The sequence below is a fragment of the Heterodontus francisci genome, chromosome 36, assembly GCF_036365525.1.
Source record: "Heterodontus francisci isolate sHetFra1 chromosome 36, sHetFra1.hap1, whole genome shotgun sequence".
In the NCBI taxonomy this organism is placed as follows: Eukaryota; Metazoa; Chordata; class Chondrichthyes; order Heterodontiformes; family Heterodontidae; genus Heterodontus; species Heterodontus francisci.
In genome coordinates, this window is record NC_090406.1 from 30,146,947 (window position 1) to 30,173,466 (window position 26,520).

General features: G+C 43.2%; 1 protein-coding gene across 4 annotated transcripts in view; it reads right to left on the reverse strand.

Moving 5' to 3' along the window:
- tmprss9 (transmembrane serine protease 9) overlaps window positions 1-25,744 on the reverse strand; it is a 33,941-nt gene extending 8,197 nt beyond the window's left edge. The window contains exons 1-9 of one of the 4 annotated variants that reach the window (XM_068016437.1): window positions 25,650-25,744; window positions 19,352-19,521; window positions 18,658-18,714; window positions 13,964-14,077; window positions 12,217-12,382; window positions 10,930-11,204; window positions 8,044-8,180; window positions 3,333-3,579; window positions 1,670-1,786 (exon numbers count right to left, since the gene is read on the reverse strand). In XM_068016437.1, coding sequence (XP_067872538.1) covers window positions 1,670-1,786; window positions 3,333-3,579; window positions 8,044-8,180; window positions 10,930-11,204; window positions 12,217-12,382; window positions 13,964-14,077; window positions 18,658-18,714; window positions 19,352-19,493 — 1,255 coding nt within the window. In that variant the 5' untranslated portion in view covers window positions 19,494-19,521; window positions 25,650-25,744. The other 3 variants (XM_068016438.1, XM_068016436.1, XM_068016439.1) reach the window with 3 other exon arrangements.
- Window positions 25,745-26,520: the final 776 nt, after the last annotated feature.

Genomic DNA, 26,520 nt, shown 5'->3' on the forward strand with positions numbered 1-26,520 from the left:
TACAATGGGGTCAGATTTGGTGGGGTGGGGGGGGGGTGGTTAAGAGGAAATTCAATCATATTTGATCACAAACGCACATCAGGGTGGTGTGTTTTTAAAAACATTAATCTGTCCTGTCACTTGTGCTAACAAACTTACTGTACATTGTCAGGAAAACGTGAGGCCAAATGAGAAATATTAATCAGTTGGAAACTTGCATTATACTTTTAATGGAAAACATCCTACAGTTAACTTTTTTTTATATAAAAAAAAAACTGGCAGTCAAGATGGCTACTGCATTTTGCATCTGAAACACCTTTTGCACATTTACAAGGCCTCAACTGGAGCCAGATGTCTAACAAGAAGCCCAGCTAGAACAATGCTTTGCTAACTGAGTGGATTATGCAGATTATCCTCATTAGTGGGATATTCAAAGTTATCCTGAGGCAACCCATAAGTGGAGACATCCCTCCAGGGATAAACACTGACACCACCTGAGAGGTTTTAGACTTTGGACCTCATTTAAAAACAAAGGGGATTGAGAACCATCTGTCCATCACTGAAAAAAAACAATTTTTTTTTTTAACCAGACGAGACACACAGTAACAGTGTGCAGCAGCAGAAGGCTGCGTGCTTTCCTCGCGCTCTGTCTTGATTGTGGACCCTCCAAGCCTAGACGGCTACAGCCAGAGACCAGGGGAAGAGAGCCAACTACAATTCTGTCTCCAAGAAAACCCTGAGCAAAGCAGGCCAGCCACAAAGTGCACACTGACCTGCCTAGACTTCAAGAATACAACTTCAGCCGAAAGACCAGCAAATCATCCAGCTTCAGACTGTGTATTTAACTTTATTCTGTAATCCAACCTTAAAAAAAAAGACTTTACACTTTGTAATAGTATGTGTGTGTGATCCTCGTGTGAATGTGTAGTGTATCTTTTTTATTTTTTATATCTGGGTTAGATTGTTGAGCATAATAAATTTTCCTCTTGTTTAAACTCAAGAAAACCTATCCGGTTGGTTCTATCGTGCTCACAGTAAAGGAAAAACACTCCGAGGTGGTAAGCGTAGTCACTGTTAAAAGGAATAAACCGTGTTGCGGTCAAATAAGAGGAAGGGGAAGAGGGGGCGACAGTGACTCCTCACTTGGCCGTAACAATATCCAGGATGTCCTTTTTTTTTTAAATTGAAATATTGACTGGGTTTCCCTATAATGTAACATGGGAGTCAATACAGCCTGATAGCCTTTCTCACACAAAGGCTAGTGGAAATCTGGAATGCTCTTCCCCTAAAGAGCTGTTGAGGCTGGGGTCAATTTGAGAATGTTAAAACTGAGATCGAAGGATTTTTGTTAGGCCAGGGTGTTGAGGGTTATTGAACCAAGGCAGGAAGATGGAGTTATAATTTAGATCAGCCATTATCTAACTGAATGATGGAACAGGCTCATGGTGCTGATGGGCCTACACCTGTTTCCATATTTCTATAAGGTTTCAGAAAGTGCAATTTTTACCCTCAGCCTTCGTTAGGTCTTGGAAGGATCTGCTGTATTATTAAACTAAGTGTGCAGACCTGTGTTATACTGTGGTCACTATACAGGATATTCACTGATGGGCCTTTGTTATCAGGAACAAACTTTTTGTCCCAAACTACAAGCACTTGCCTTGTTAGACAGAGATGAAGTGACTGTACTCACTGCAGTTTGTCTCGTCAGAATTTGTGGGACAGTCTGTCACGCCATCACACTCTGCGTTGTGTTTATTGATACAACTGTTGCTAGAACACTTGAAGGTGGAGGCTGTACAGTTAACTTCTTAAAAAAAAAAATGGAAGAACATTAATCTGAGGTTTTACACAACCCCTGATCACTAAGGTAATTACCCCCTTCGCTGGCCACCAGTTATTTTGTTATCCCTGATTTCCCCTGCCCCCATTTCCTCCTGGAGAAGGAATTGAGGGAGAGTAACAGCAGACTGTTAATTTTTTTTGTCTGTCCAGTTCATCCTCTCCTTTCCTGGAAGCACTACCTCTCTTTGGGGTACAGTTCAAAGTACAGTGGTCATGGCAAACTAACCACCGCGCCCCCCCCCCCCCCCACCTCCCCCTCACCCCCAGCCAACATCTCATGAGTAGCTATCCAGTGGCAGGAGGGTAACTGTGGAATATCACAGCTGAGGCAAATCTTATCCTCACTCATTGTGCACGCTTTCCATTGAGGCTGGAGCAAGAGGAGAAAGGGAAACTGGGTCTGGGGAAGAAAAGAATGGGGTGGTGGCAGGTGTGGGGCCTGAGATTTTCTGCAGAGCTGGGCGATGCAGCAGCAGCAATGTGGTGAGTGGGAGGGGGGCTGAGAGAGGAGCAGACAGTGAAGGATCAAATGAAACTCCCTTCCTAACCACACTGTGGTGTACCTACTCGAGATGGGCTGCTGTGGTTCAAGAAGGCAGCTCACCACCACTTTCTCAACGGCAATTAGGGATGGGTAACAAATGCTGGCCTTGCCAGCAATGCCCACTTCCCATGACACAAATTTTTAAAAAAAGTATGGTCTTTATGGTTGGTAAAGAGTGAAAGATTGTTTCCACAGGTGGATAAATGGGGAACAAGGGGACAGAGACTGAGGATTTTCACTGCACTCAGAGAGCATCCCAAGCTCTGATACATTGAAGAGATGCAAGAGAACTGAGCACAGCTTTAAAGATCTCTGTCGAATTAGAAAAGCTTGTCGGAGCTCATCTGGTTCATACACACAGGAGGATTTCACACATTCTGCAGAAGAATCCTGAATCAGGCACAGGAACCTCCTGTGCATATTTAAATTGATCCACTGCTGATTTCAGGCAGCTGGCAGGGATGCCTAAAGACACTCAGCACAAATTAGATGAGGGACCTTGTACCTTGTTTATACATTGCATCTGTTTTACACCCAAAAAACAGGTGAAATGCGGACCCATTTCTACGACAGTGTGTCCCAATAACTTTTACTGAATGTGGCACATGCCAAGTGCCAGGATGTCACGTCTGGACCACCATTTAAATTGAGTTTGACTCCCCTGCCCTAGGCAGTGATCAAGAACAGGATTTCCTTCCACTATTAGGGAAGGGTTGGATATGGAGGAACTGCCCACTTGAAATCAGTTACACACCATGGGGAGAAATGACCAAGCATGACAGACACTGGATCAGTAACCTGGTTTAACCCCACTGTATATCGCAACACCATACACACAAAGCAGCCACCATCACTGCCCAGAATCTGACCCTGCTCCTCTCTATAACACAGTGTACATGAGCCTCCAGCTCATGCACAGTCATAATCTGATCCCCCAATTCCCACAGCAAATAATGTGAACACCTGCCTGCTGGTAAGCTGGGGACTGTGGTGCTTCTATTTACTGAAGCTGTCTGTTCGGTATTGGTCTCCAAGGGAGGAATAATTGTGTTGGACAGTGACATTGTGTGCTGGGCCCAATCCTGGATTGCGGTCACTCTTGTGTAAATGCCGGGTTTGTTTGGTCGGGCGCAGCCTTCTCCCCAGCTCACGATACCGGCCAAGAACCATTTGCCTGGTGACTCCTCACAAACCATCGGCCCACCAGAATCTCCCTGAGAGAAAGGGGATAAAGACCAGAAATCATTACGTGTTCTGAAAAGAGCTTGGAACATTTTCACCCGTTCACGTTCTGATGAAAGGTCACAGTCCTGAAACGTTAACTTTGCTTCTGTCTCCACAGATGCTGCCAGACCTGCTGAGTATTTCTAGCATTTTTTGTTTTTGTTTCACTGTCCGGGGGTTTGTTTCTGTGCAGGTCAGAATCAGCTCCAAAGAACAACTTCCAGGTAGCAGTTACAATACATGGACAGTTCAGTCTCAGTGATTTGTCAAAAATTAAAATATCACTATGTAAAAATGTGTAGCGATGGGTTACAATTGTCACATACTGCGTGTGCAAACTATTTTTGTTAAACTGGGCGAGTTTATAATACCAGTTTAGTTCAGGGAAAGCAGCACGGTCACACAGAATTTTCAGAGGAGTCAGGCTACCAGGATTTATAAAGAAAACTTTCATGAAGTTTATCGAATGCTGTCAAAATGAGATTTGGTGAGTCTTGACTATTGGACAACATCCATTATCCATGAGGGAGGCTGGGCATAAGAACATTCAGAATTAGGAGCAGGAGTAGACTGTACGGCCCGTCAAGCCTGCTCCGCCATTCAATATGATCCCGGCTGATCTTGGGCTCCAACTCCACTTTCCTGCCTGCTTCCCATATCTCTTGATTCCCTGAGAGACCAAAAGTCTATCCCAGCCTTAAATGTATTCAACAATTGAGCATCCACAAACCTCTGGGGTTGAGAATTCCAAAGACTCACAATTCTTTGAGTGAAAAAATGTCTCCTCATCTGAGTCCTAAATGATCAGCCACTTATCCTGAGGCCGTGCCCCCCATGTTTTAGATTCTTCAAACAGCGGAAGCAATCTCTCAGTGTCTACCCTGTCAAGCCCCTTCAGAGTCTTGTAAATTTCAGTGAGATCACCTCTCATTCTTCTAAACTCTGGAGAATATAGACCCAATTTACTCAGCTTCTCATCATGGGTCAACCCTTTCATCCCAGGGACCAATCCAGTGAACCTTCGCTGTACAGGGGCAACAGTGTTTCTGGGCCTTAGCCCCAAGGACAAGGTCCCCTTCACTGCGCCTGGTACTGTGAGTTTCATTGTAAGAGAATTTTTCATTAACATTATACACAGAAATAAATTCCTGCCCCAGACATAGAAAAAATATTATTAGAGGTTACAAGTTGTTTGCTTCCCACAGAGCAGCCAAGCAGCATTGTAGTAGCAAATTCCAAAAAAAAGAAATGGGCATAAGATAATTATGGATCAGAAAGGCTATTTGGCCTATTCGGAATGACTCTACAGTCCCAAGTGCCACATCTGATTCTCTCTTATGAGAATTTTTCCCCAAGCCATTTCTGATTTGAGTTCTTTTCTTTTGAAGTATAGGGTGTAATAGCCCAGCCCAAGTAATATATCAAAACAGGATGGGGAAAGGCAGAGGAGGAGGGGAGGAGGAGGAGGGTGAGAGGATGTATAGGAGAGGGGTTGAGAAGGACTGGGATGGGAGGGGTGAGGGAGATGAAAGGAGAAAGCAGAGAGGAGCAGGGTGAGGGAGAGGGGGAATAGGGAGCGAGTTGAGGCATGTTACAGTTAATCAAGAGGATATTTCCACCATGCTAAAAGTACTCAATTGGTTGCAGAAGGAAAGGAGTTGATGGCACTGGGAATTGTTGTTGGATCAAGTGCACAAAATGAGAAATAACAATTTGTACAAGAGCTTGCTAATTTACCACAGTAAACTTGCAATAAGAAGGAATGATAAACGTAATAACTTTGTGATCAACACAGGCAGTACGGGCAATTTAAACAAAGGAGTCAGACCTCAATTATTTACCAGCCACAAGAACTTCTTCAGCAGTGTTTGAAGCTTTCAATATTTTTCAAAACAAGTTTTTAAATGAAATTAAAAACAAGAAATGCTGGAAATACTCAGCAGGTCTGGCAGCATTTGTGGAGAGAGAAGCAGAGTTAACGTTTCAGGTCTGTGACCCTTCTTCTGAAACATTAACTCTGCTTCTCTCTCCACAGATGCTGCCAGACCTGCTGAGTATTTCCAGCATTTCTTGTTTTTATTTCAGATTTCCAGCATCCGCAGTATTTTGCTTTTATTTTAAATTAAATTTCTTGTTTCAAAGAAACAACTGCTGATTACAGCCCATTCACGCCAGCTAAGGGAATTATTTCAACAGACAATTATTATCCACCTTAGGAGAGACACAGAATATGATTTTATTCTGTTTTAATATTTGGATGAACGTGATCAGGTGATGTGCTCTGGAATTGTAGGTATTTCCAGTGTGGTTTAAAGAAACAACATTGTCTGCCTCAGTAATGTTTTGCTTAGATCAGCTCTCATTTGGTTTTGTTTTCATGGAGTAGGTGAAGGGATGAAAATTCTTGGCAAACTCCCGGTCTTCAGCTTTTTTTCCCTCATAAGGGTAATTGTGATATAGGGCGATAGTGTGATATTGGATCATCTGCTCAGCATACATCTCTCCCATTCTTCTTTTCCATCACAGTCAATGGAAATTAAATTCAGGGGTGGGAGGGAGTGGGAGACGTACAACAGGTAGCTGAGTCACTATCACCCACTTTACATTATTGTCCAATGTTAAAGTTATCCCGTTGTCTCAGGCCGAAGGGATAAATGGGCACCAGTCAGTGGGAGGGGATGGATGATGGGAAGGGGACAGTAAAGGAAAGGACTTGCATTTATATAGCGCCTTTCACAAAGCACTTTACAGCCGACAAACTACTTTTTGAATTGTAGTAATGTAGGCAACATGGCAGCCAATTTGCACACAGCAAGTTCCCACAAATACCAATGTGATAATGACCAGGTAGTCTGTTTTTGTGATGTTGATTGAGGAATAACTATTGGCCAGGACAGTGGGGATAACTCTAAAATAAGAGCAAAATACTGCTGATGCTGGAACTCTGAAATGAGAACAGAAAGTGCCAGAAATACTCAGCATCTATGTAGAGGGAAATAGACGTTTCAGGTCCATAACCCTTCATCAGAACTGGCAAAAGTTAGAAGTGTAAGTCTTTGAGCAAATGAAAGTGTGTGGGGGGGGGGGGAGGAAGAAGGACAAGAAGGAAGGACTGTGATAGGACAGAGGGGGGGGGGAGAGATTAAATGACGTCATGGAACAGAATGCAAATGGAGTGCTAAATAGTTGTAGCGAAAGACAAAGCACGAGTCCAGAGAGAGTGCTAATGGCAGAATAATGAACAGCTCCGTACAAAAGCAAAAACATGAAAAATAAGTTTGAGACTGGCACATGGTTAATAAATAAATAAATAAACAAAAATAATGGAGTTCATGGTCTGAAATTATTGAACTCAATAGTGAGTCCAGAAGGCTGTAGAGTGCCTAATCAGAAGATGAAGTGTTGTTTCTCGAGCTTGCTTTGTTGTTCACTGGAACACTGCAGCAGGCCGAGGACAGAAATGTGGTCATGGGAACAAGGTGGTGAATTAAAATGGCAAGCAATCGGAAGCTCGGGATCATGCGGACCGAGCGGAGGTGTTCTGTAAATTGGTCACCCAATCTGCGCTTGGTCTCCCCAAGGTAGAGGAGACCGCACTATGAGCAGCAAATACAGTGTACTAAATTGAAACAAGTGCAAGTAAATCTCTGCTTGACCTGGAAGGAGTGTTTGAGGCCTTGGATAGTGAGGATAGAGGAGGTAAAAGGGCAGGTATTTCACTCCTGCGATTGCATGGGAAGGTGCCGTGGGAAAGGGAAGAGATGTCGGGGATGATGGAGGAGTGGACCAGGGTGTCGCGGAGGGAATGGTCCCTTCGGAATGCTGACAGGGGAGGGGAGGGAAAGATGTGTTTGGTGGTGGCAAAATGCTGGAAGTGGCAGAAATGGTGCAGGATGATCCTTTGGATGTGGAAGCTGGTGGGGTGGAAAGTGAGTACAAGGGGAACCCTGTCGCAGTTCTGGGAGGGAGGGAAGGGGTGAGAGCAGAGGTGCGGGAAATGGGTCGGACATGGTCGAGGGCCCTGTCAACCACAGTGCGGGTGAATCCTCGGTTGAGGAAAAAGGGAGACATACCAGCGGCGCTGTCGTGGAATGTAGCATCATCAGAACAGATGCATCAGATATGGAGAAACTGGGAGATTGGAATGGAATCCTTACAGGAGGCAGGGTGTGACGAAGTGTAGTCAAGGTAGCTGTGGGAGTCATCACATTCAGGACCATTGCAACCAGAGACAAATATTCATTTCCTCAGCCTGGGCTGGATTCAGTTTCTGGTCCCAAAGGTGAAAGGCAATGTTTGATCCTGGTCATTCAAAAGGTGCTACTTTTGATAAACAAATCCACACATGCAAATAATAAACAACTACAGTGGCTACTGTCTGAACAAAATGAAGTACGTTTGGGATAGCAGCAGAACTTGGGAGACATTCTTTTGGACTGGGCTCCATTACTGACCTGACAGGCATCCACTTTGCCAGTTACGAATCCGGCACAGATCATTTGTGGAGTTACAGGGTAGCTGTAGAGTTTGACACATTCGCTTTGATTGAATATGTGAACAGTGGCTTTCTGCAGAATGATGGGTAAAGAACCTGTGACATAAACAGAAGAAAAGGGTGAACTGCGAGACATTGACAGTTTAACCAAAGCAATAGCCATCATACTGCAAAATTTGATGTCTATCAGAATTTGGAGCACATTTCCAAGGTCAGTACAGTTCATTGACAAACTGTTCTGCATCATGAGCTGTAAAGTGTTCACTGCTATGGGCCACAAAATCCAAACTGTAACATTTGTCACCATAGAAAGTCAACACTTCATTTCTTCAGTACTTTCTGGGTAGGAGCATGTCACCTGGACATGCCTATGCCCACAAATAAATTTTTACAATTATATTAGGAAAAAGAGGGTGGTTAAGAGCAATGTGGGCCCCTTAAAACTAGTAATGGTGATATTATAAATGAAAAAGGAAATAACTGAAATATTAATTACTTTACATCAGTATTTAGAGTATAACAAGAGGATAGCATGCCAGATATGCCAAGGAAACTATTGAATTATGGGTGGGGGTTCACTAAAATTAAGCAAATTTACAGTAAGGAAAAAAATGATGTTTCTAATCTGTGACAAATCCCCAGATTCAGATGGTTTTCATCACAGGATTTTAAAGGAAGTAGGTGAGAACATTGCAGGTGTGCTAACTATAATCTTCCAAAATTCTCTCGATTCAGATGAAAGGTGGGAGACGGAATTGTAGACTGGTTAGGCTAACATCGGTTATTGGGAAATTACTAGAGTCTCTAAATAAGGATGGAGTGACTGAACACCTTGAAATTTTTCAGTTGATTTGAGAGATCCAGTTTGGATTTGTAAAGGGTGGATCATGCTTGATGAACCTGATTGAATTCTTGAAGAGGTAACTAATGTAGTAGACAGGGGAATGTCTATAAATGTTAGTTATATGGATTTCCAGAAGGCATTTGATCAAGTCCTTCATAAGAGACTGTGAGCTAAAGTTGATTGGAGAGCAAACCATTAACCTGGTAAGGAAATTGACCATATGGCAGGAGATAGAGTCGGGATTACGGACAGGTACTCTAATTGGCTGGATGTGACTAGTGGCTTCCCACAGGGATTTGTGTTGGAGCCTATTCAACTATTCACTTAATTTATTAGTGGCTTAGATGACAGGTTAGACAGCCACATATCCAAATCCACAAAGACAGTGGCATTGTAAGCAGTACAGATGAAAGCACAAAATTATAAAGAGATATTAATAGATGAAGTGAATGGGCAAAACTGTGGCAAATGGATTTCAATGTAAGCAGTGTGAGATCATCCACTTTGGACCTAAAAAGGATAGAGCAGAGTACTTTTTCAATGGTGAAAAGCTAGAAGCAGTGGAGGTACAAAGTGACCAAATGGTCTATGTATGTAAAATGCCATGGACAGGTACAAAAAAAACAATCAAAACGGCGAATGGAATGCTGGTCTTTATATCTAGAGGACTAAGTATAAGGGGATAGAAGTAATGACGCAGCAATACAAAGCCCTATTTAGACCACCTAGAGTACAGTGAGCAGTTCTGGGTACCACATCTTAAGAAGGATGTATTGACCTTGGAGGGAGTGCAGTGTAAATTTACTGGAATGATATCTGGTTTCTAAGGGTTAAATTGCGAGGAGAGATTACACAAAGTAAAGTTGCATTCCCTAGAATTTTAAGGGTGATTTGATCAAAGATTTCAAGATATTAAGGGGAACTGAGTTGAAAATCCAGGACAATGGGACACAGCCTAAAAATTGCAGCCAAATCTTTCAGTTGTGAAGTTTGGAAACACTTCTACATGCAAAGGTTGGTAAAGATCTCTTCCACAAATGGCAATTGAAGCTGGGTCAAGTGTTAATTTTAAATCTGAGATGGATAGATTTTTGTTTAGCAAAGGTATTAAGGGATATGAGGCAAAGGCAGGAGTTAAGACACAGATCAGCTATGATCTCACTGATGGATAGAACAGGTTCAAGGGGCTAAATGGCCTACTCCTGTTCCTATGTTCCTCAAGATACTATTTTACTTTTCAAGGACAAAACAAGAATTTGATATTTTTAAAGTAGGCTGCGAAGTGCCGATGAATGTACGAAGTCTGTCAAGTGCAAGACCAGCAGAATTCCATAAAGATCTGCTCTGTTCAGATATTAAGGAGGAGATTATTGCAATTGTGAGAGCAAGGGATGAGAGCAAGTGAACAGTACAAGGGACAATGGGCAGATTGTGCTGATAGGGAGTGAGAGCCACTCTTCAGTCCAACACATAACTTCAGAGCCCAACATATCAGCATCCCAGAACCAGAGAGTGTCATTACAATGCTCCACCTCATCGCTTATTACTGTTTCCATCAATGAGTGGCATTTCATTCAACTTAACATGTTACCGAGTGTCGGGATTTAAATTGTACAATGATACATGGAAAGTTTCCATTTTTGCGAAGTGTCTACGAGTATCAACATTCAAAGAGGCAGTGCAGCAAAAGGCAGAAATTCCAGGGGCAGCACCACAGTGGGTCAGCACCATTACCCTGCACAATAGTGGATTTACTGCCACAGTTCCACCATATGTCAAGCTCTTAGCTAAACAAAGGAGGAAAGGCAGTTCCATGTGGGAGACGAGGAACAATCTGATAGCAAGTCTATCTTGGAGGCCAACTGAAGGGTATCATGCATGGCCCACATCTCTTTCAGGAAATGACAGTTGAAGGGGACTTACAGGATAAGGGTCAATAACAATTTTGGGGATTTTTTTTAAACAGAAAGGAGCAGCTTTAAAAATAAATTAACTCCACACCATTGTTCTCGCTCAGAGATCCCCATCCTGTAATAGTGCAGTTCTTTCCTGAAGGGAAGACATGAGTAGGTGACGGTAGACACACAGGCTGGATAGATCTGGAGAATGATACGGGGCTGGTCAACTCCAGCAGAGCCACATCGTAATCAAGTGCAGATGGTTCAAATAAGGGATGTACAATGATCCTCTTCAATTTCCTTTTCACTGCTGTGGAACTTTGGTCATTTCTATAGATAGTTCCAAGGACCGCCTCCCAGCTCCTTGGGTCTTCAAAGCTGCAAGGAGCCAAAACAGAAAGATTATTCTTGGGCCTTCATTCTTTTTTAATTGAAGGTTTTCAATTTTTCTTCCCTTTTCTCCTGAGGCCAGTGACTCCCAATGGGATATAGTTGCCACTGGGATTCAGTTCCTTGGGTACTTACTCCCACTTGGGTTCAGCTCCCAGGGTACTTACTCCTACTGGGGTTCAGGTCCCTGGGTACTGACTCCCACTGGGGTTCAATTCCCTGGGTACTGACTCCCACTGGGGCACAGTTCCCTGGGCACTGATTGCCATTGGGGTACAGTTCCCTGGGCACTGATCCCCCTGGGGTATAGTTTCCCCAAGCATGGGCTGCCACTGAGGTACAGTTCCCTGGGTACTAACTCCCACTATAGTTTCTCCAGGCAATGACTCCCAACGGAGTACAGTTGCCTACTTGCTCACTTTCTCTGGGATATGGGTTCTATAGGTGCCTCCCACCTTCTGGTACCTCACTGAATGGCCATTCTTCTGTGAGCCTAGATGACGCGTCAGCCAATATGCAACTCTAGGCTGCATATAGCTGAGCCCCATCTTGTCCTCCCTGTCCTCACCTGACTGTAACACCTCCAGCAAGAGTCAGTGAACAGTAATCAGGAACAGGAACCAAAGGTGATTGTCCCCTCCTAACACAAGGTGCTGAGGCCAATTGCAGTCTCCACAGCTGCCTGTTTGAGATTAGCCAGCTCAGCACAGAGCATGTTTGGACACAGGGACTCTCTGATCTCAGTGGCTCAGTAATACACAGATCAGGGATGGACCCCAGAACCATCTGGTCTCTGTGGTTGTTACCTGAGAGCTTTATCAACTGAACCATTGAGAACTCGAAGCATCAAACCACTGTGTGAAATGTCACTAAAAGAATGCAAAGTGAGTAAAGTTAAAAGAACCAGATTGGGATTATATGCTTTTCATGGTCTGGAATGCACATCTGTATTTTAAATCAACAAAAGCTATATAGATAGTCAGCCCAAAGAATGACTTACCTGATAAAACAATGAGCTGCTGAGATCAGCCATGTGCTCGACACAACTGTAGCCCCACACTCATGGCCAATGCCAACTATATGTAGACTGACCTGCCAGGGCCACTCCCCGATGGCAGCATTCATGCCCCCCACAATTCTGTTGCTTGTCAAGGGGGTACCACAGTCTATAAAAGAAAACACACAAGATGTTCATAACCAAACATCATAGCTGTTCACAGTTCAGTTAAAAGAAAGCTATTCCCTGAGCATTCTTTTAAACACAAATAATGACAGACCAGAGACTAGGATGTCCCAAATGTGCCACATGGATCCCTAGCATTGCCTGTGTGGTCTTGGGCAGGAAATGTATCACAAGCCAATCTGCTCACACCCACCCCTTCCAGGTGTATCCTGGCTGGAGTCATGGCAAATGTACAATACACAATTCCACTTAGCCAGCACCTCCCTTTACCCTTTGCCAATATCAAACACTCCCAGGTCCAGTACAGCAAGAGTTAGATGTAGAGTAAACTTCCCTCTACACTGTCCATCTAACTCTGTGATGTACCTGACCTGGAAGTGCTTGACAGGACAATGCAGAGGGATCTTTACTCTATATCTAACTTATGCTGTACTGGACCTGGGACTGTTTGATATTGGAAATGGGTAGAGGGAGGTGCTGGCTCAGTGGAATTGTGGTTAAGGCAACAGATTTATAGCCAGGAGGAGTGTCTCAAGCTGGGACCTGAATCAGGCAGCCTTACACATAACTAATTTAGTTAGACCTCGGTGTGGATGAAGGGCCCATGGAAATGCACATCTCCTAACTCTCAATGATTCCACATGAAACACAACATGCAACAAAAGCATGCAGTTTTTGAAAAAACAATATAGGACCAATGCGTAGCCTGGAGACAAAGAGGCATTGAGTACAGGAGTTGGGACGTCATGTTACAGTTGTACATAACGTTGGTTAGGCCGCATTTGGAGTACTGTGTGCAGTTCTGGTCGCCGCACTACAGGAAAGATGTGATTAAGCTACAGAGGGTGCAGAAAAGATTCACAAGGATGCTGCCTGGTTTGGAGGGCTTGAGTTATAAAGAGAGATTGGATAGGCTGGATCTGTTTTCAATGGAGCAAAGGAGGTTGAGAGGGGACATGATAGAGGTATATAAAATTATGAGAGGCATAGATAGAGTAGATAGCCAGAGTCTGTTTCTCATGGTAGGGGTGAGTAAAACTAGAGGCATAGATTTAAGGTGAGAGGGAGGAGGTTTAAAGGGGATCAAACGGGTAAATTTTTCACACAAAGTATAGTGGGTATCTGGAATGAGCTGCCTGAGGAGGTGTTGGAGGCAGGAACAGTAGCGACATTTAAGAGGCATCTGGCCAGGTACTTGAATGAGCAAGGCATAGAAGGATATGGAATTAATGCAGGCAGGTGGGATTAGTATAGATAGGCATTATGGTCGGCATGGATGTGGTGGGCCGAAGGGCCCGTTTCTATGCTGTACGACTCTATGCCTCTATAAAGCAAAATTTCTGCAGGCAAGATCGTCCTTGGAATGTTGAAGAGTTCAAGGAAAAGAATCTCAGCCTCCATTCAAGGCTGGGATTGATCTAACCTGTTACTTTGTACAGGTGAGAACTAATGAATAAAACCTCTGTTATCAGAATTAAGCAATGAAATCCCTGTTATTGGATATAGATATAAACACCAGTAGTGTATGGTCTCCACAGACACCTGACCTTCAATTAAAACTCACCGCAATCTGTCTCATCTGACTGGTCCAAGCAATCATTGGTTATGTCACACTCCGGGTTGGATTTTGTGAGGCATTGGCCATTCCCGCAGATGTAATTCCCAGCTGAGCAGCCTGCTGTTTTACAAAGCACAAAATATTAGTATCTTATACATAATATTCTCTTATACTTGGTGGGGCTGAGATTCATATAGGAACAGGTCTTCAGTGGCCTTTTACAGGCAGCAGAAGGAAAAACAGACTGATGAAATAAAAAGCAAAAAGGGATATGATCAAACATAGTAGACAGAAGTAGCTGCTTTTTTTTTTACAGAAATACGCAGAATAGAAGAATTATATACAATCTGCAAAACAGCAGTGGGTGCTGGGACTGAATTACAAGTGCTATTGGTTACTTCATGTCATCTTGCTAACTTCATAGACAATTAGCCAGACAATGCAGTCAATACTTGTTTCAGTATCAGACAATATATCAGTACTTGAATGCTGGATTATATTCAGCCAGTAAATGAAATGTAAATAATACATCAGAGATTAAAGAGCTGCATTACTGTGTGGCAGTATAACACTGATCCTATGGGTGTGCCCTGTTGCTTCATGACCTTCTCACTGACCATGAAGCTTCACAGCAAGTTGGTTGGGTCATGGAAGTGTGGTTTTTTTTCTCTGTTTAAAAACTAAGGGGGAACAGTGCACTGCTCCTGCCTTGGTCGTAACAGTTGGCACAGTGTTTGGGACGGATAGCCATGGAAACTTGCCACTGAAGGGGGAGGAAATTGAAAGATGCTTCAGCATTACAATAGCTGTAGCAAGTCCTAAAACTAACCCTGCTTTCTGAAATGGACTTTCTGACTATTGCCACAATTACCTGGGGCACCACAGTGAAGGGGATTCATTTTGCATTTATATCATCTCGTGTGGATTTCGCGTAGTGACCTGGAACCACAAGGCACTGTTTGCTAACACATTATCACAAAGATAAGTACAGGAGAGTGTTACATCATTAAGGCCAACAACTCAATGTTTGCTAGTGATGAAGAAAGCAAACAAAGCTTTGGGGTGTATGCCAGAGATGTGACATAAATCTAAGGAGGAGATGCTGAAGTTATATCTGACCTTGGTGAGGCAACATTTGGAACACTGTAATATGGAAAAGATGAAGAATTATTGGAGGGAGTCCAAAACAGGGCTGTGAGACTGATCCTTAAACTTAGAGGGCTGCATTAAGAGGAATGATTGTCTAGCCTGGGACTTTACTGTTTAGTGAAGAGGAGGAGGAGAAGGGGGATTTGATAGAGGATAGATATTTTATGGTGACATGTGGATCTGAGATGCTGGTAATGAGTTAAATCTCAAATAGGCTTTACCAAAAAATATACTTAAGGACTTGAAAGCTATAACCTGAGCTGCTCTTGTGAGTCAGTTGGTTTATGGAATGAGTAGTTGATTCCATCCCCAACCTGTGCTGAGTTAGTTGATCACAGCTGGGGCAGCAGAGGGATGCTACAATTGGCCTTAGTGCTAGGGAGGGGAAAAATGGCCAAGGACCCCCCATCCTGATTGATATTCAGTGAATTTTACCAGAAACAATATGTGTGTGAATATCAGGTGAGGAGAGGATCAAGCTCATTTATGAGATTCCTATGGTTGGATATCCTACCAACACTTTGGTAGCAGGATGAGGCTGCGCCATGACCCAGCACTGATTCCATTATATATTCTGGGCTCAACCTCAGTTGTTCATTCTAAAGCTCCTGCTATTGGGAGTTTGCCACTGGATGGGGTAGGAAATTGAAAGATGCTTCAGCATTGAAATAGCTATAGCAGGTCATAAAACCAACCCTGGCTTCTGAAGTGGAGTATCTAACTACTGCCACAATTACCTGGGGTGCCACAGTGAAGGGGACTCTCTCTTCCAGACTCCAAGTGATTGTGGATGAGATAGCAGAAGTGTCTTTCAGGGTTTTAGCATTCTAATAGGCATCATTTTGTCTGCTTTCCCATAGGCCTTGCAGAGCCACAGCCTGGTATCAAGACACAACAAATTTGCACTCGGATGATGCTCCATCTGTATGTACCCTGGACAGCCTATCAGATGATGGTAACAGTAGGCAGGACAGTCTCAGGTGATATGGAACTTGGGAAAGCATGTCACACGACATCTCTTTGGGTAGGGGAAGTAAGAAAGACGACCTGGCATTTTTATAGCATCTTTTATATCCTTGAGAGATCCTAAAATGCTTCACATTCATTAAAATTCATTATTCTTAAATGTAATCACTGTTGTTATGTAGGCAAACAAGATAACCAAGTCTGCGCACACATCAAGGTTCCAAAACAATGACCAGTTAATCTCTTTTGGCGTTATTTGAGGTAAGGGCACTGGGAGAATTCCTTGTCCCGTTTTCAAATGGTGCCATGGAATCTTTTATGTGCACCTGACCAGGCAGACAAGACCTCGTTTAACAACCCATCCAAAAGACAGCACCTCAGACAATGCAGCTCTCGCTTAGTGCTGCAGTGAGATTTCAGCCTAGTTGTTTTTTTCCAAGGTTACACAGTCCCCACTGCTTATTGCAGGTGCACTCATGTGAATGTGATTTGTCCCTTATACACGATGGCTGGTATAACATGGTAGTGTTATATAAGAATGTTATCAGCATTCATCAGTATCCACAGTTCCCTGAACTACTACCTGAACAAACCACTTGACTGCCGGACCCAAGACCTGACCAAAGATCCCGAGCTCCACAGTGCCAACCTCACCTTGCCCGTGGTCATCAAGAAACTGAATGAGCAGGACCAGTCATTCAGAAACAAGCCATTACCAGGTACAGCATCTCAGGAAGATCCAGAGAGTAGGGAAAAACACAAATACCTTAACCAAACCACCATTTATGTAACCAAAACACCTAAGTTAGATCACTAAATTTCAGCTGCTGGGAGTATTGTACATGAATTGTTATTTGCGTTAAATATAAATACATTTTAAAAAGACATTGTTACGACCAGGTGAGAAAGGGATCTAGGGGTTCCCTCTCAGCCTTTGCCTTGTTTAACCGTAACAGGGTTCAATTTTAAAACACCATGTTTTTAGTTCCCCCTCAGTGAATCCTTGTTCACTGTTTTCCAATTGCAAGGCAAAGAAATCAATCAGACAGGTTTTCTTAGATTTAAACAAGAAAGCTGGAAGTTTATTAATCTTAAACGCTAATTTGGTTAACGACTACAAATATGCAATGCATCCACGCTAGTATGCATACGTGATAAACACACACGCAGATAGAGACAGAAAAAGTAGAAAGAATAAAGGGGGAAAAGTTTGAGGCAATAGCTGGGTTTCTATTTACAGTCCTTTGAGTTCGATGTAGAATCGTTAGTTGCCAGTAAGTCTTGCCATTTTGTTGGGGGCCAGTGGACAGTTTAAAACTTGTTTCAATGTAGGAGTCTTTTCTCTCTTGAGGTTTAAATGACTTCAGTGGATCCGGAGATTAGTGACTGAGAGAGAGAGCCAGACAGGAGAGAGGCACTCTTCTTCCAAGTTCAGTTGCAAACTGCCGTCTCTGTCTTCAAACTGTCCTGTGAACACAATTCAAAACTCCAAATTGGCCAGCAGGTTAGTCATGTGACTAACCCCTTATTTGGGAACAACCGCTCCTGCAGATTGTGGATTTCAAAGCTCTGGGGGTGGGGGGGTGGTGGTGGTGTAGGGGAGGTGGTGTAGTGCTGTCTCTTACACCTAAAAGATGTGGACCACCATTGCCCAGAGCAATCTCTGTTAATTGAATCAGTGAGCAATTCTTTTGTCTCTCCAAGCACTGTCTCTTAGTATGCAAATGTTTTTCCAGCCACTGTTGATCTCTTTAAACAGGTCATCTCTTCACTCCAGCAACAGTTTAAAATTAATGTTCATGTGATGAAATTAATATGCCTCTTTCTTGACAGGTGAAGGTCTTCATGATAACATGCATCAGTTTTTCATATTGTCATACAGCATCACAATGATGATTCTGGAAACTGCTTGATTCTGTGTCAAGAGCTGACTGTGAACCCTTGGCTAATCGCTACTTTAGGAATAATTCAATCCTTTTCATGTTTTGCTCTTTTAGTGAAAACTTTTCAATTTGTTATGCAATAAATACATGACCCTGAAAACCAGTGTAATTCACAAAAATATAACAAGAATGTTGCAGATCAAGACTGCGAGCTGCGACCCAGTGAGTAAGCACAGCTGTTCCTGCCGGAAATAAATGGAAAATTTAAGACGCTGTAACTGGCAACTTCGAAATTGACATAATGCAAGTGGTTATCGTTTTAAATGTGGGCGTTTACAGTGGTGAGGACTGTACTTGAAAAAATATATCAGCGTTACAACTAGAAAGACACTCAGCAGGTTTAAGCGAGATTCTCAGCGGAGTGCTCCCCGATTGTCCTCACAGCGTGCAATCGTCATCTGTAGACATTCTAATGTTAAAATGGGTTTTACAACAGGGATGGATGTGCCGTCAGCAAGTTCAGCCAACTCACTGACATCAGCACCTGAAATTCCATGGTCTCATTTACAAAGACTGGCCCAACTCAGTGTAAATGGCAGTTCCTCAGGACACCATGTACTAGTAATCAAACGCTTATAGGAGTAATCTGGGACAAGATTGCAAAACAATCCAATTTGTGCAATGAAAATAAATTGTACTTACTAGCTTTCATGGCCAAGTGTTGCTGGGAGGGGAATTCTTTATGAGCTCCATGTATCCCTGTATTAAGGAAAAGGAGGTGAATATAGTGTGTCTTCATTGTGTGACAACAGAAGTAACACATACAGGCTCCCTGGATGGCTCAGCGACAAAATTCATTGCCCACTTTGGTACTCAGGTATATAAAGCAGGAAGGTCTCACATTCAATCCCTGACTTGTGCTGATTTCAGTCAGAACAGCAACAAGTATTGCAACAGGCATAGGCGTGCCTGGAGTAGTCCCACAGGAGTTCCTCCTTCTGTTAACCACTGTCTCCTGCTGGAAAGGTCATGTGTGCAGATGCTGGGTCAGGACAGACCAGATTCTGACGTTCTCCACAATGGATTACCCTCTGATTCTCCCCATGAACAGCCCCCTGAGTGAGTTAGTTACCTGAGCACCTTCAGGAGAAAACTAGACAAATACATTAGATGGGTCAGGAACATAAAACCAAATGGAAAGGGAAAAGAAATAAAGACTTATATTTATATAGCGCCTTTCATGACCACTGGATGTCTCGAAGCGCTTTACAGCCAATGAAGTACTTTTTGAAGTGTAGTCACTGTTGTAATGCAGGAAAGGGAGGGGATAGTTCATAAGAAAACAATGAACTGAATTCACAATCATCTTCAGAAAATAAGATTTTATTGGACTCACCAAAATAAATCCCCAGGATGATGGCAGCTATGATGAGACACAAGGACAGCACTGCAAAGGACACCTTAAAGTGAAGTGCATTCCTGAATTCTGTCTTTGTCTCTGTGATTGGCAGTTTGTCCAACTCTTTGTTTGGTTCCATGTTTGCACTGATCGTATCAGCAGTTACTCTGTAAAATAAACCACCTTGTATTAAATGGCAACCCAAGATTGGGAAGGGTAAATTGGGCAAATTGCTCATTATAGTGAAAGTCCAAATCCAAAAGGCACAAGTTGAAAATGATGATATTAGTGAGAAGGGGAATCAGAGAATTCTTTGCCCCAAAGGGTAATAAGGTTGTGGAATAAGTTACTGGGGATGGGCATTAAGTTGGATGGTATTATTAGAATTAAGAGGCAATTAGACATATTTCTAGATTAAAGGGGTTGAGGGATATGTTGAAAAAATTGAATTAATCTATCAAAAAGAGACTGATTAGACAAGTTTCACAGTTTTTCTCTGTCCCTTTTTTAAAGGTTTGTTTTTTGATGCATTTTTCTCTCCTTGGGACATGGTTCCTGGGCTTTGACACTTGCAGTTCCCTGACTACCCACAGAGCAGAGCAGTTTCTAAAGAGCACACAGAGATCGCACATTAAACATATTCCTGTTGTGAATTGGAATCTTGTTATCAAAGATTGACAGTCCCACACACAACCTGAGTTTTCAGATATTGGGGAACCAAGATCTTTTCTGGGATTAACAGTGCGTATCCTTTGTCCTCGAGAATACTCTGCATCAGAATAATTAGCTTCAGGTCAGTGTCATTCAGGTACAGAACATTCAACTGTATACAATATGGCCTCTTTATCTCTGAGCCAGAGGCTGGTCAGGGGACTGTGCTGTTACTGGTGAGTATAGAGAATTAGTTTCCTTTTCTCACCCATGTCATGATGTTAATTGTATCAATTTCCTGAATTTCTGTTGTAATTAAATTGATCTGGTACAGAATGACAGAATGATTAAATACAAGATGCTAATGTGGGATACTAAGGGCAGATTTCTCCTCTTTATGGTAGAGATCAGCCAGGGTGTATCTGGCCCAGCCTGATCCATTTTCCTAAGTCAAGGCTCATTAGATATGCCTGGTGCTGCAGCACCATCTTTGATAGAGAGGCAGATGCACCCTGAAGATTAGAGGAGATGTCCCATTGAAGGCCTCAGTGGGACTTCAACAGTTAAGTATTAGAATGGAGGAGCAGGAGGCTGTTACAAGGTCCTCAGCCTCCGTTGGAAGCACCTCAGAGCCATTACCATTGGCTATGGCCTGAAGGCACCTTCCCGAGGAATAACCTCCTCAAGCCCTACAACTCTCTGAGGTCTCTGCATTCCTCCAATTCTGTCCTCTTGCACATCCCAATTTTCTTCATTCCACTATTGAAGGCCATTCCTTTAGCGGCCTAGGCCATAAGCTCTGGAATTCCCTTCTTAAACCTCTCTGTCTCTCTAACACTCTTTCCTTCAGGACTCTCCGTAAAACCTACCTCTTTGACCAAGTCCTGTCCTGATAGCTCTTTATGTGGCTCAGTGGCAAATTTTGTTTGATAATGCTCCAATGAAGTGGGACACTTTATTACATTAAAGACTTTACATAAATGCAAGTAGTTGCTGTTGTAAAGGCAACTTCTCCATAGCAGACCCAGGATGGGCTGAAGGGCCTGTTTCTGTGCTGTATAACTCTATGACTCTATGAAAGTGAGGAGTTCCATAATTTTGAGGTCCTGCAAAAAAATGAATTAGAATAGGAGACCAAGATGTGTGTTGATTTTAGCAGAGGGATAATGCAGGGAGAAAGAAGAGTTATGTAGGGCAGAAGACTTAGAGCTTTGGAAAAGCAAGAGAGGAATGTTCAGAGGACCAATGGCTAGGGCTGTATCAATAAAAAAAGAGAGGGAAAAATGGAGACAGATTGGACACTAGAGGCATGAGCAGTAGTGCCTTAAATGACAGGCTTTTATTATATCCTGTGAAAGGGGGATTAGAAGAGTCTCCCAGATATAGGAGCAGGTGGTAAGGTTTGGGATAGCCTTAAGGTTTAGAGATAAGAGTTGTTGAGGAGAAAAATGTTATGGAATGAAAGAAGAAACTGAGGCAGCTGTAATAACAAAGGAGATGTGGGAGTTCCATTAGAAATCAGTGAGATAGCGAGGGCAGGAATGTGGACAGAAGAAAGATTATTGGAGCCATCAAAGGTACAAATTACTCTCCTCTGTAAAAGCGGAATTGCTCAAACATCACCAGCCATGAATATTCCCTGTAACATTCTCTGTGAGGAAAGTTATCCTCCACATTCTCTGTCTTTGTTTTCTTTCTCCCCCCACCAATTTTGCCCTTCCCATCTCCTGAAGGTCGGATACCAGTATTGTGTGCCCTCTGGTACCCTGCTTAAGTGACCATTTGTTGTGTTAGAGCCCAGATAGCAAGGGTTGAATTTTGCCGTGTGCTTTGGGGCCCCGATTTCGGGACCAAGTGGGTGTCCCAAACTCGCACTTGCCGGCGGTGAGACCAGCCCAGGGATATTCCCGGAGCCAGCCTCCTAATTGGCCACCTCCGTGCTTGTGGTCCAATTAAGGACAGCAGGCGGGCTCCTGATGCTGCCAGCCCAATCATGGAGCTGGCAGCTCCGAAACCTCAGCAGCCCCACTGGGATAGGTGGGTGCTGCTGACGCAGGTCGGGGATTGAGAGGACACCTCAACATAGATAAAATTCCAGAGGGGCCAAGCAGGCCGGCCCCCCTGATGGGAGGGGAAATTTTTCTGCATGGTTTGTTGGGGCTGTGAAGCTGCCTTTCCTGCCCTCAGACCCTCTTTGCGCCATGGAGCCTCTGGCTGTGATGGCCCTGCCAGACTGCAGCAGGGAGACTGCCTCCGTAGAGCTGGCGGCCTCCCCATGTGACGGGGAACCGCTCTGTCACCGGTAAAATGCCTGTGGGCCATGTAAATCACCCTAAATGAGGCCTTAAATACAGTAATTGGCTACCCACCTCTGTTCAGCATGCAATCGATCCAGGTCCCTGACCTTTGCTAGGAAACCTCCCCGGCAGTGGGAAATTGTCCAAGAGTTTTCCCATCACGGCATCCCGCTATTTTCCTGGCCACCCCGCCTCCACTCCTGCCACCCTTGGGCCAGGAAAATTCAGCCCTCCGTGCCAGCAGGCTATTCTACCATGGAGGGGCAACAGTTGAGCCCAATCAAGCCCTCACCTGACATCCACAAATATGCATTTTTGAACAGGGATTATGGAATAGTGATCAGGAGCAGGAATCCTGGAAGATTCTCCTCTTCCTATCTTATAGGCAATGTACTGCCTCGACCACTGCACTGGCAGTGAGCCCTTTTAATAATCCTCAATCCTTGTAAACTACTACATCTCCAACCTCCCTTTCCCTTCCAAAGTCATTGAACATGTTGTAGTCTCACAAATCCATGCCCAACTCTCCTGCAACTCTCTGTTTGAACATCCCCAATCAGGTTGCAAAGCCTCCTGGAGCACAGAAGCAGCCCTAACCAAAATCCGAAACAGTATTCTCTTGTTTATAGGATAACTAATTTAGTAGCATTTCTTTTTCAAAGCTGCAATGAAGCTGCTCTCCCCTAACAAAAAAAAGAGGGTAAAGTTCAGTCCATACCGAATAGTTGTCCTATTAACATTAAATCTACAACCCTGTAATTTGCTGCTAACAGCAAAGATTCTCCTCATTATACCCTCCAGTGAATCGGCTGAGAGCATTATTTGGTGCTACAGATACCACAATAGCCTCACAGTCCAGTATAATTTCTGTGCTGATTTTTAACTGCTGTGATTGTAAGGAATGCTGATTTAATTTGAGATCAGGTTTATTATAAACAATGGCAGGGTGTGAGTGGACGACAGGGCTGAGATACCATCACTGAACTACTCAAGCTTTATCTTCAGTTTATGATCCCCTCATGTTTAATTATACCGTTAGAAATTCTTTCTTGTTAAATGAGGCTCCGACTAACTATGTTGCATTTGGTTTCATGTATTTTGTTCACGAGGTTACAGCCTGGATACTAGCAGCTACAATAGCAGAAAGAGGAAAGTAATTCCAAGTGTGTTTAAATGCAATTTAAACATATTCCTTTTCAGTGTAAAAAAATTTATCAGCTGCTCACTTGTCATCTGATGTAGAATGGTCCTGTCTAGTTGTGTCTACATTGCACTATTGGCCTAAGAATGCAAAATGCATCTGGCAAGCAGAGTTATACTGTGAGCTGCGAATCACAAACAGCCTACGAATTTAGAGCTCTGTGTATCTGCGTCTGTCTATTGTTCGACCAAAGTGGGAATCTCATTACGCTATAAAGCCAATGTCACACTGACCTCGTGCACGCGACACAGGATGTCGAGCCCAAGTGATGCGACATAGATCCCAGGATCACACACCGACCTAGATTTACACTCCCATTGGTATTGAGCCCAAACGGAGTCATACTGCTTCCCAGGACCTCACACTCATCTCGACATATACTCCCATCAGTACTGAGCCCAGATGCATTTTGCATTCTTAGGCCAATAGTGCAAAGTAGTCACAGGTAGACAGGAACATTCTACAAGTGAGCAGCTGATAAAATTTTTTACACTGAAAGGAAATATGTTTAAATTGCACTTAAAATGCACTTGGAATGACTTTCCTTTTTCTGCTATTGTAGCGGCTAATATCCAGGCTGTAATCTCGTGAACAAAATACTTGAAATCAAATGCAACATAGTTACTTGGAGCCTCATTTAACAAGAAAGATGTTACTGACAGTGATCTTTAGCATCATACTTTTGAACAGTAGTTAAGGGCTCAGCACCGATGGGAATATAAGACCAGATGAGTGTGAGATCCTGAGGAGCAGTGTGAGTCTGTTTGGGTTCAATACCAATGGGAGTGTAAATATAGCTCAGTGTGAGATCCTGAGATCTATGTTGCATCATTTGGCTTGACATCCTGTGGCGTGTACATCAGGTTGTGTGACGTCAGCTATATAACGTAATGAGATTCCCTCTTTGGTCTAACAATAGGCATAGACACAGAGCTCTCAACTAGTAGACTGTGATTTGCAGCTCACAGTATAACTGTGCTTGCCAAATGCATTTTGCTTTCTTAGGCCAATAGTGCAATTGCCACACTAGACAGGAACCTTCGACATCAGGTGACAATTGAGAAGCTGATAAGTTTATTTTACCCTGAAAAGGAATTTGTTTAAGTCTTATCATTGGTTAAAAATAAACAAATTGTTGAGTGACATGTTATTCGGGTGGTCACAGATGCTCCCACTCACAATGCACAAAAAAAGTTTCCGATTCTAAAGTAACTTCATTCGGAAAGTAATTGAAACTGAAGGAGCACAAAAGGAAAAAGAATGGCTTATTAATGAGATGACAGGAATTGTCAAACCAGCTCCCTTCCATGTTACAATCCTTAACTTCCTTTTGCAGAGTTTTTATTTGCAAACATTTAAACTTTTGTTTTAATTGCAAAATTAAAGTTTATTGCAAGTCTCTCATCCAATCTTAACCATCCTCTTCCCTCCCCATTATTGCTCCACTTCTCTTCCCTCCTTTCCCACCTTTTTCCCCTCTCACCCTATCAACCTCTCCCCTTCTCTCCATCATCCACTTCTCTCTTCCCACCATACTGTAATAACAAATTACTCAATGCAGTAGATTGAAAACCCCCTAATATGTTAAATTCATTGCAGTCTAATTGGACTGTCACACAACTAGAGTCTAATCCTGGATTACTTAATTTCAATCCCTTTAACCTGATTTCTAGTTTGTTTTTAATTCCTCATTTAGCATGTTATACCCTCTCCCACACTGAATATTATACGCAGATATTTACTCTTGATGAACTATCCAGAGTAAAATTAAATCATAAAATTACTTTTCATTCACAAAAAAAATAAAGCGACAGTTTTTACAACTTGCTCTTAACACTCTGGCAGTTCCTGCCTTTATAGCTTAAAGGATCTCAAACAGTAATAATTATCCCCATCAATTAATTTACTGATTTAAAAATAAGAAACAATGAAAGCCCTGGTATTCAAACCTGTTCCGTGGGTATCAGCTGCACCAGAAGTTTGAGCAACAGGAGCCAGAATATAAAGTTGGTAAAACTGCAAAGTGACACTGTAACTAATTAATTAATTCACTAGCACTGACTAAAGAACTGGCTGACACTCACTCTGACTCTCTTTTACTTGCTCACTAACATACACATTCATCAACTCACTGACTTGAACTCACCCCAGGCTTCCCAGTCCTCAATCCCAGGAATTTATCCTTTAAAACCCCTGGAGGTGGAGCTGAAAGATCGTTGAGTTTCTGCCAGGTGCCACGGAAACAGTTAATCTTTGTTCAAACCAATAAACACCAAGAAAGCCCTCTCCCTCTCTGAATCAGATCATAGTAGAGACAGCCCAGTGTAAATGATTGGCCATTATCCACAGAATGAACAAACTTCCGCCATCATGTTTACTCTTATGGGGCAATGCGCCTCGTGATCGCAATCTGATTCCTTGATAAAGTGTCTGGATATCTGATATCTGAACATAGAAATTCCAGCCCCTGCAGGACGCAGGTGTGGGTAGGGGGTAGTGGTGGGGGAATGTGGGGGGAGGGGTGGTGAGCCACCAATTCAGACAGAACACAGATCCGCTATATTTACACCCCATTTATGTCAGGTTGGCAAATTCTAACCCAGGGGAAAGGTGCTTTTTCTGGTCCCTCCCCTTTGTCCGGGCAATAGTTTGACAGCAGGGCCATGGAACATTGCTGGCATATCCCAGGAATTCTGCCCAGCTCTCCTGTGATATTTCCAGTGGTTCCCCATACCTGTTAAAAGCAGGCAAAGCTTCTATTCTGGGCTTTACACGGGTCCTACAGGGAAGAATTCAAATGGCAATCAATCTCAGAAAGATCAATTGCTGCTGGGAGAGGAGTCACAGAGCAGTCCAGGGAAGAAAAGAAACAGCTCGATAAGGGCCTCAGACTGCACCCCTTGGAATGGTTGAGTGCAGCACCCAGTCTCCACAATGGGGAAGGTCAGTCTGTTGTACTTCTACATGTGCAGAGCATCCAGTCTGATTATTCAAATCAGCTAACGGTCAAAGGACTG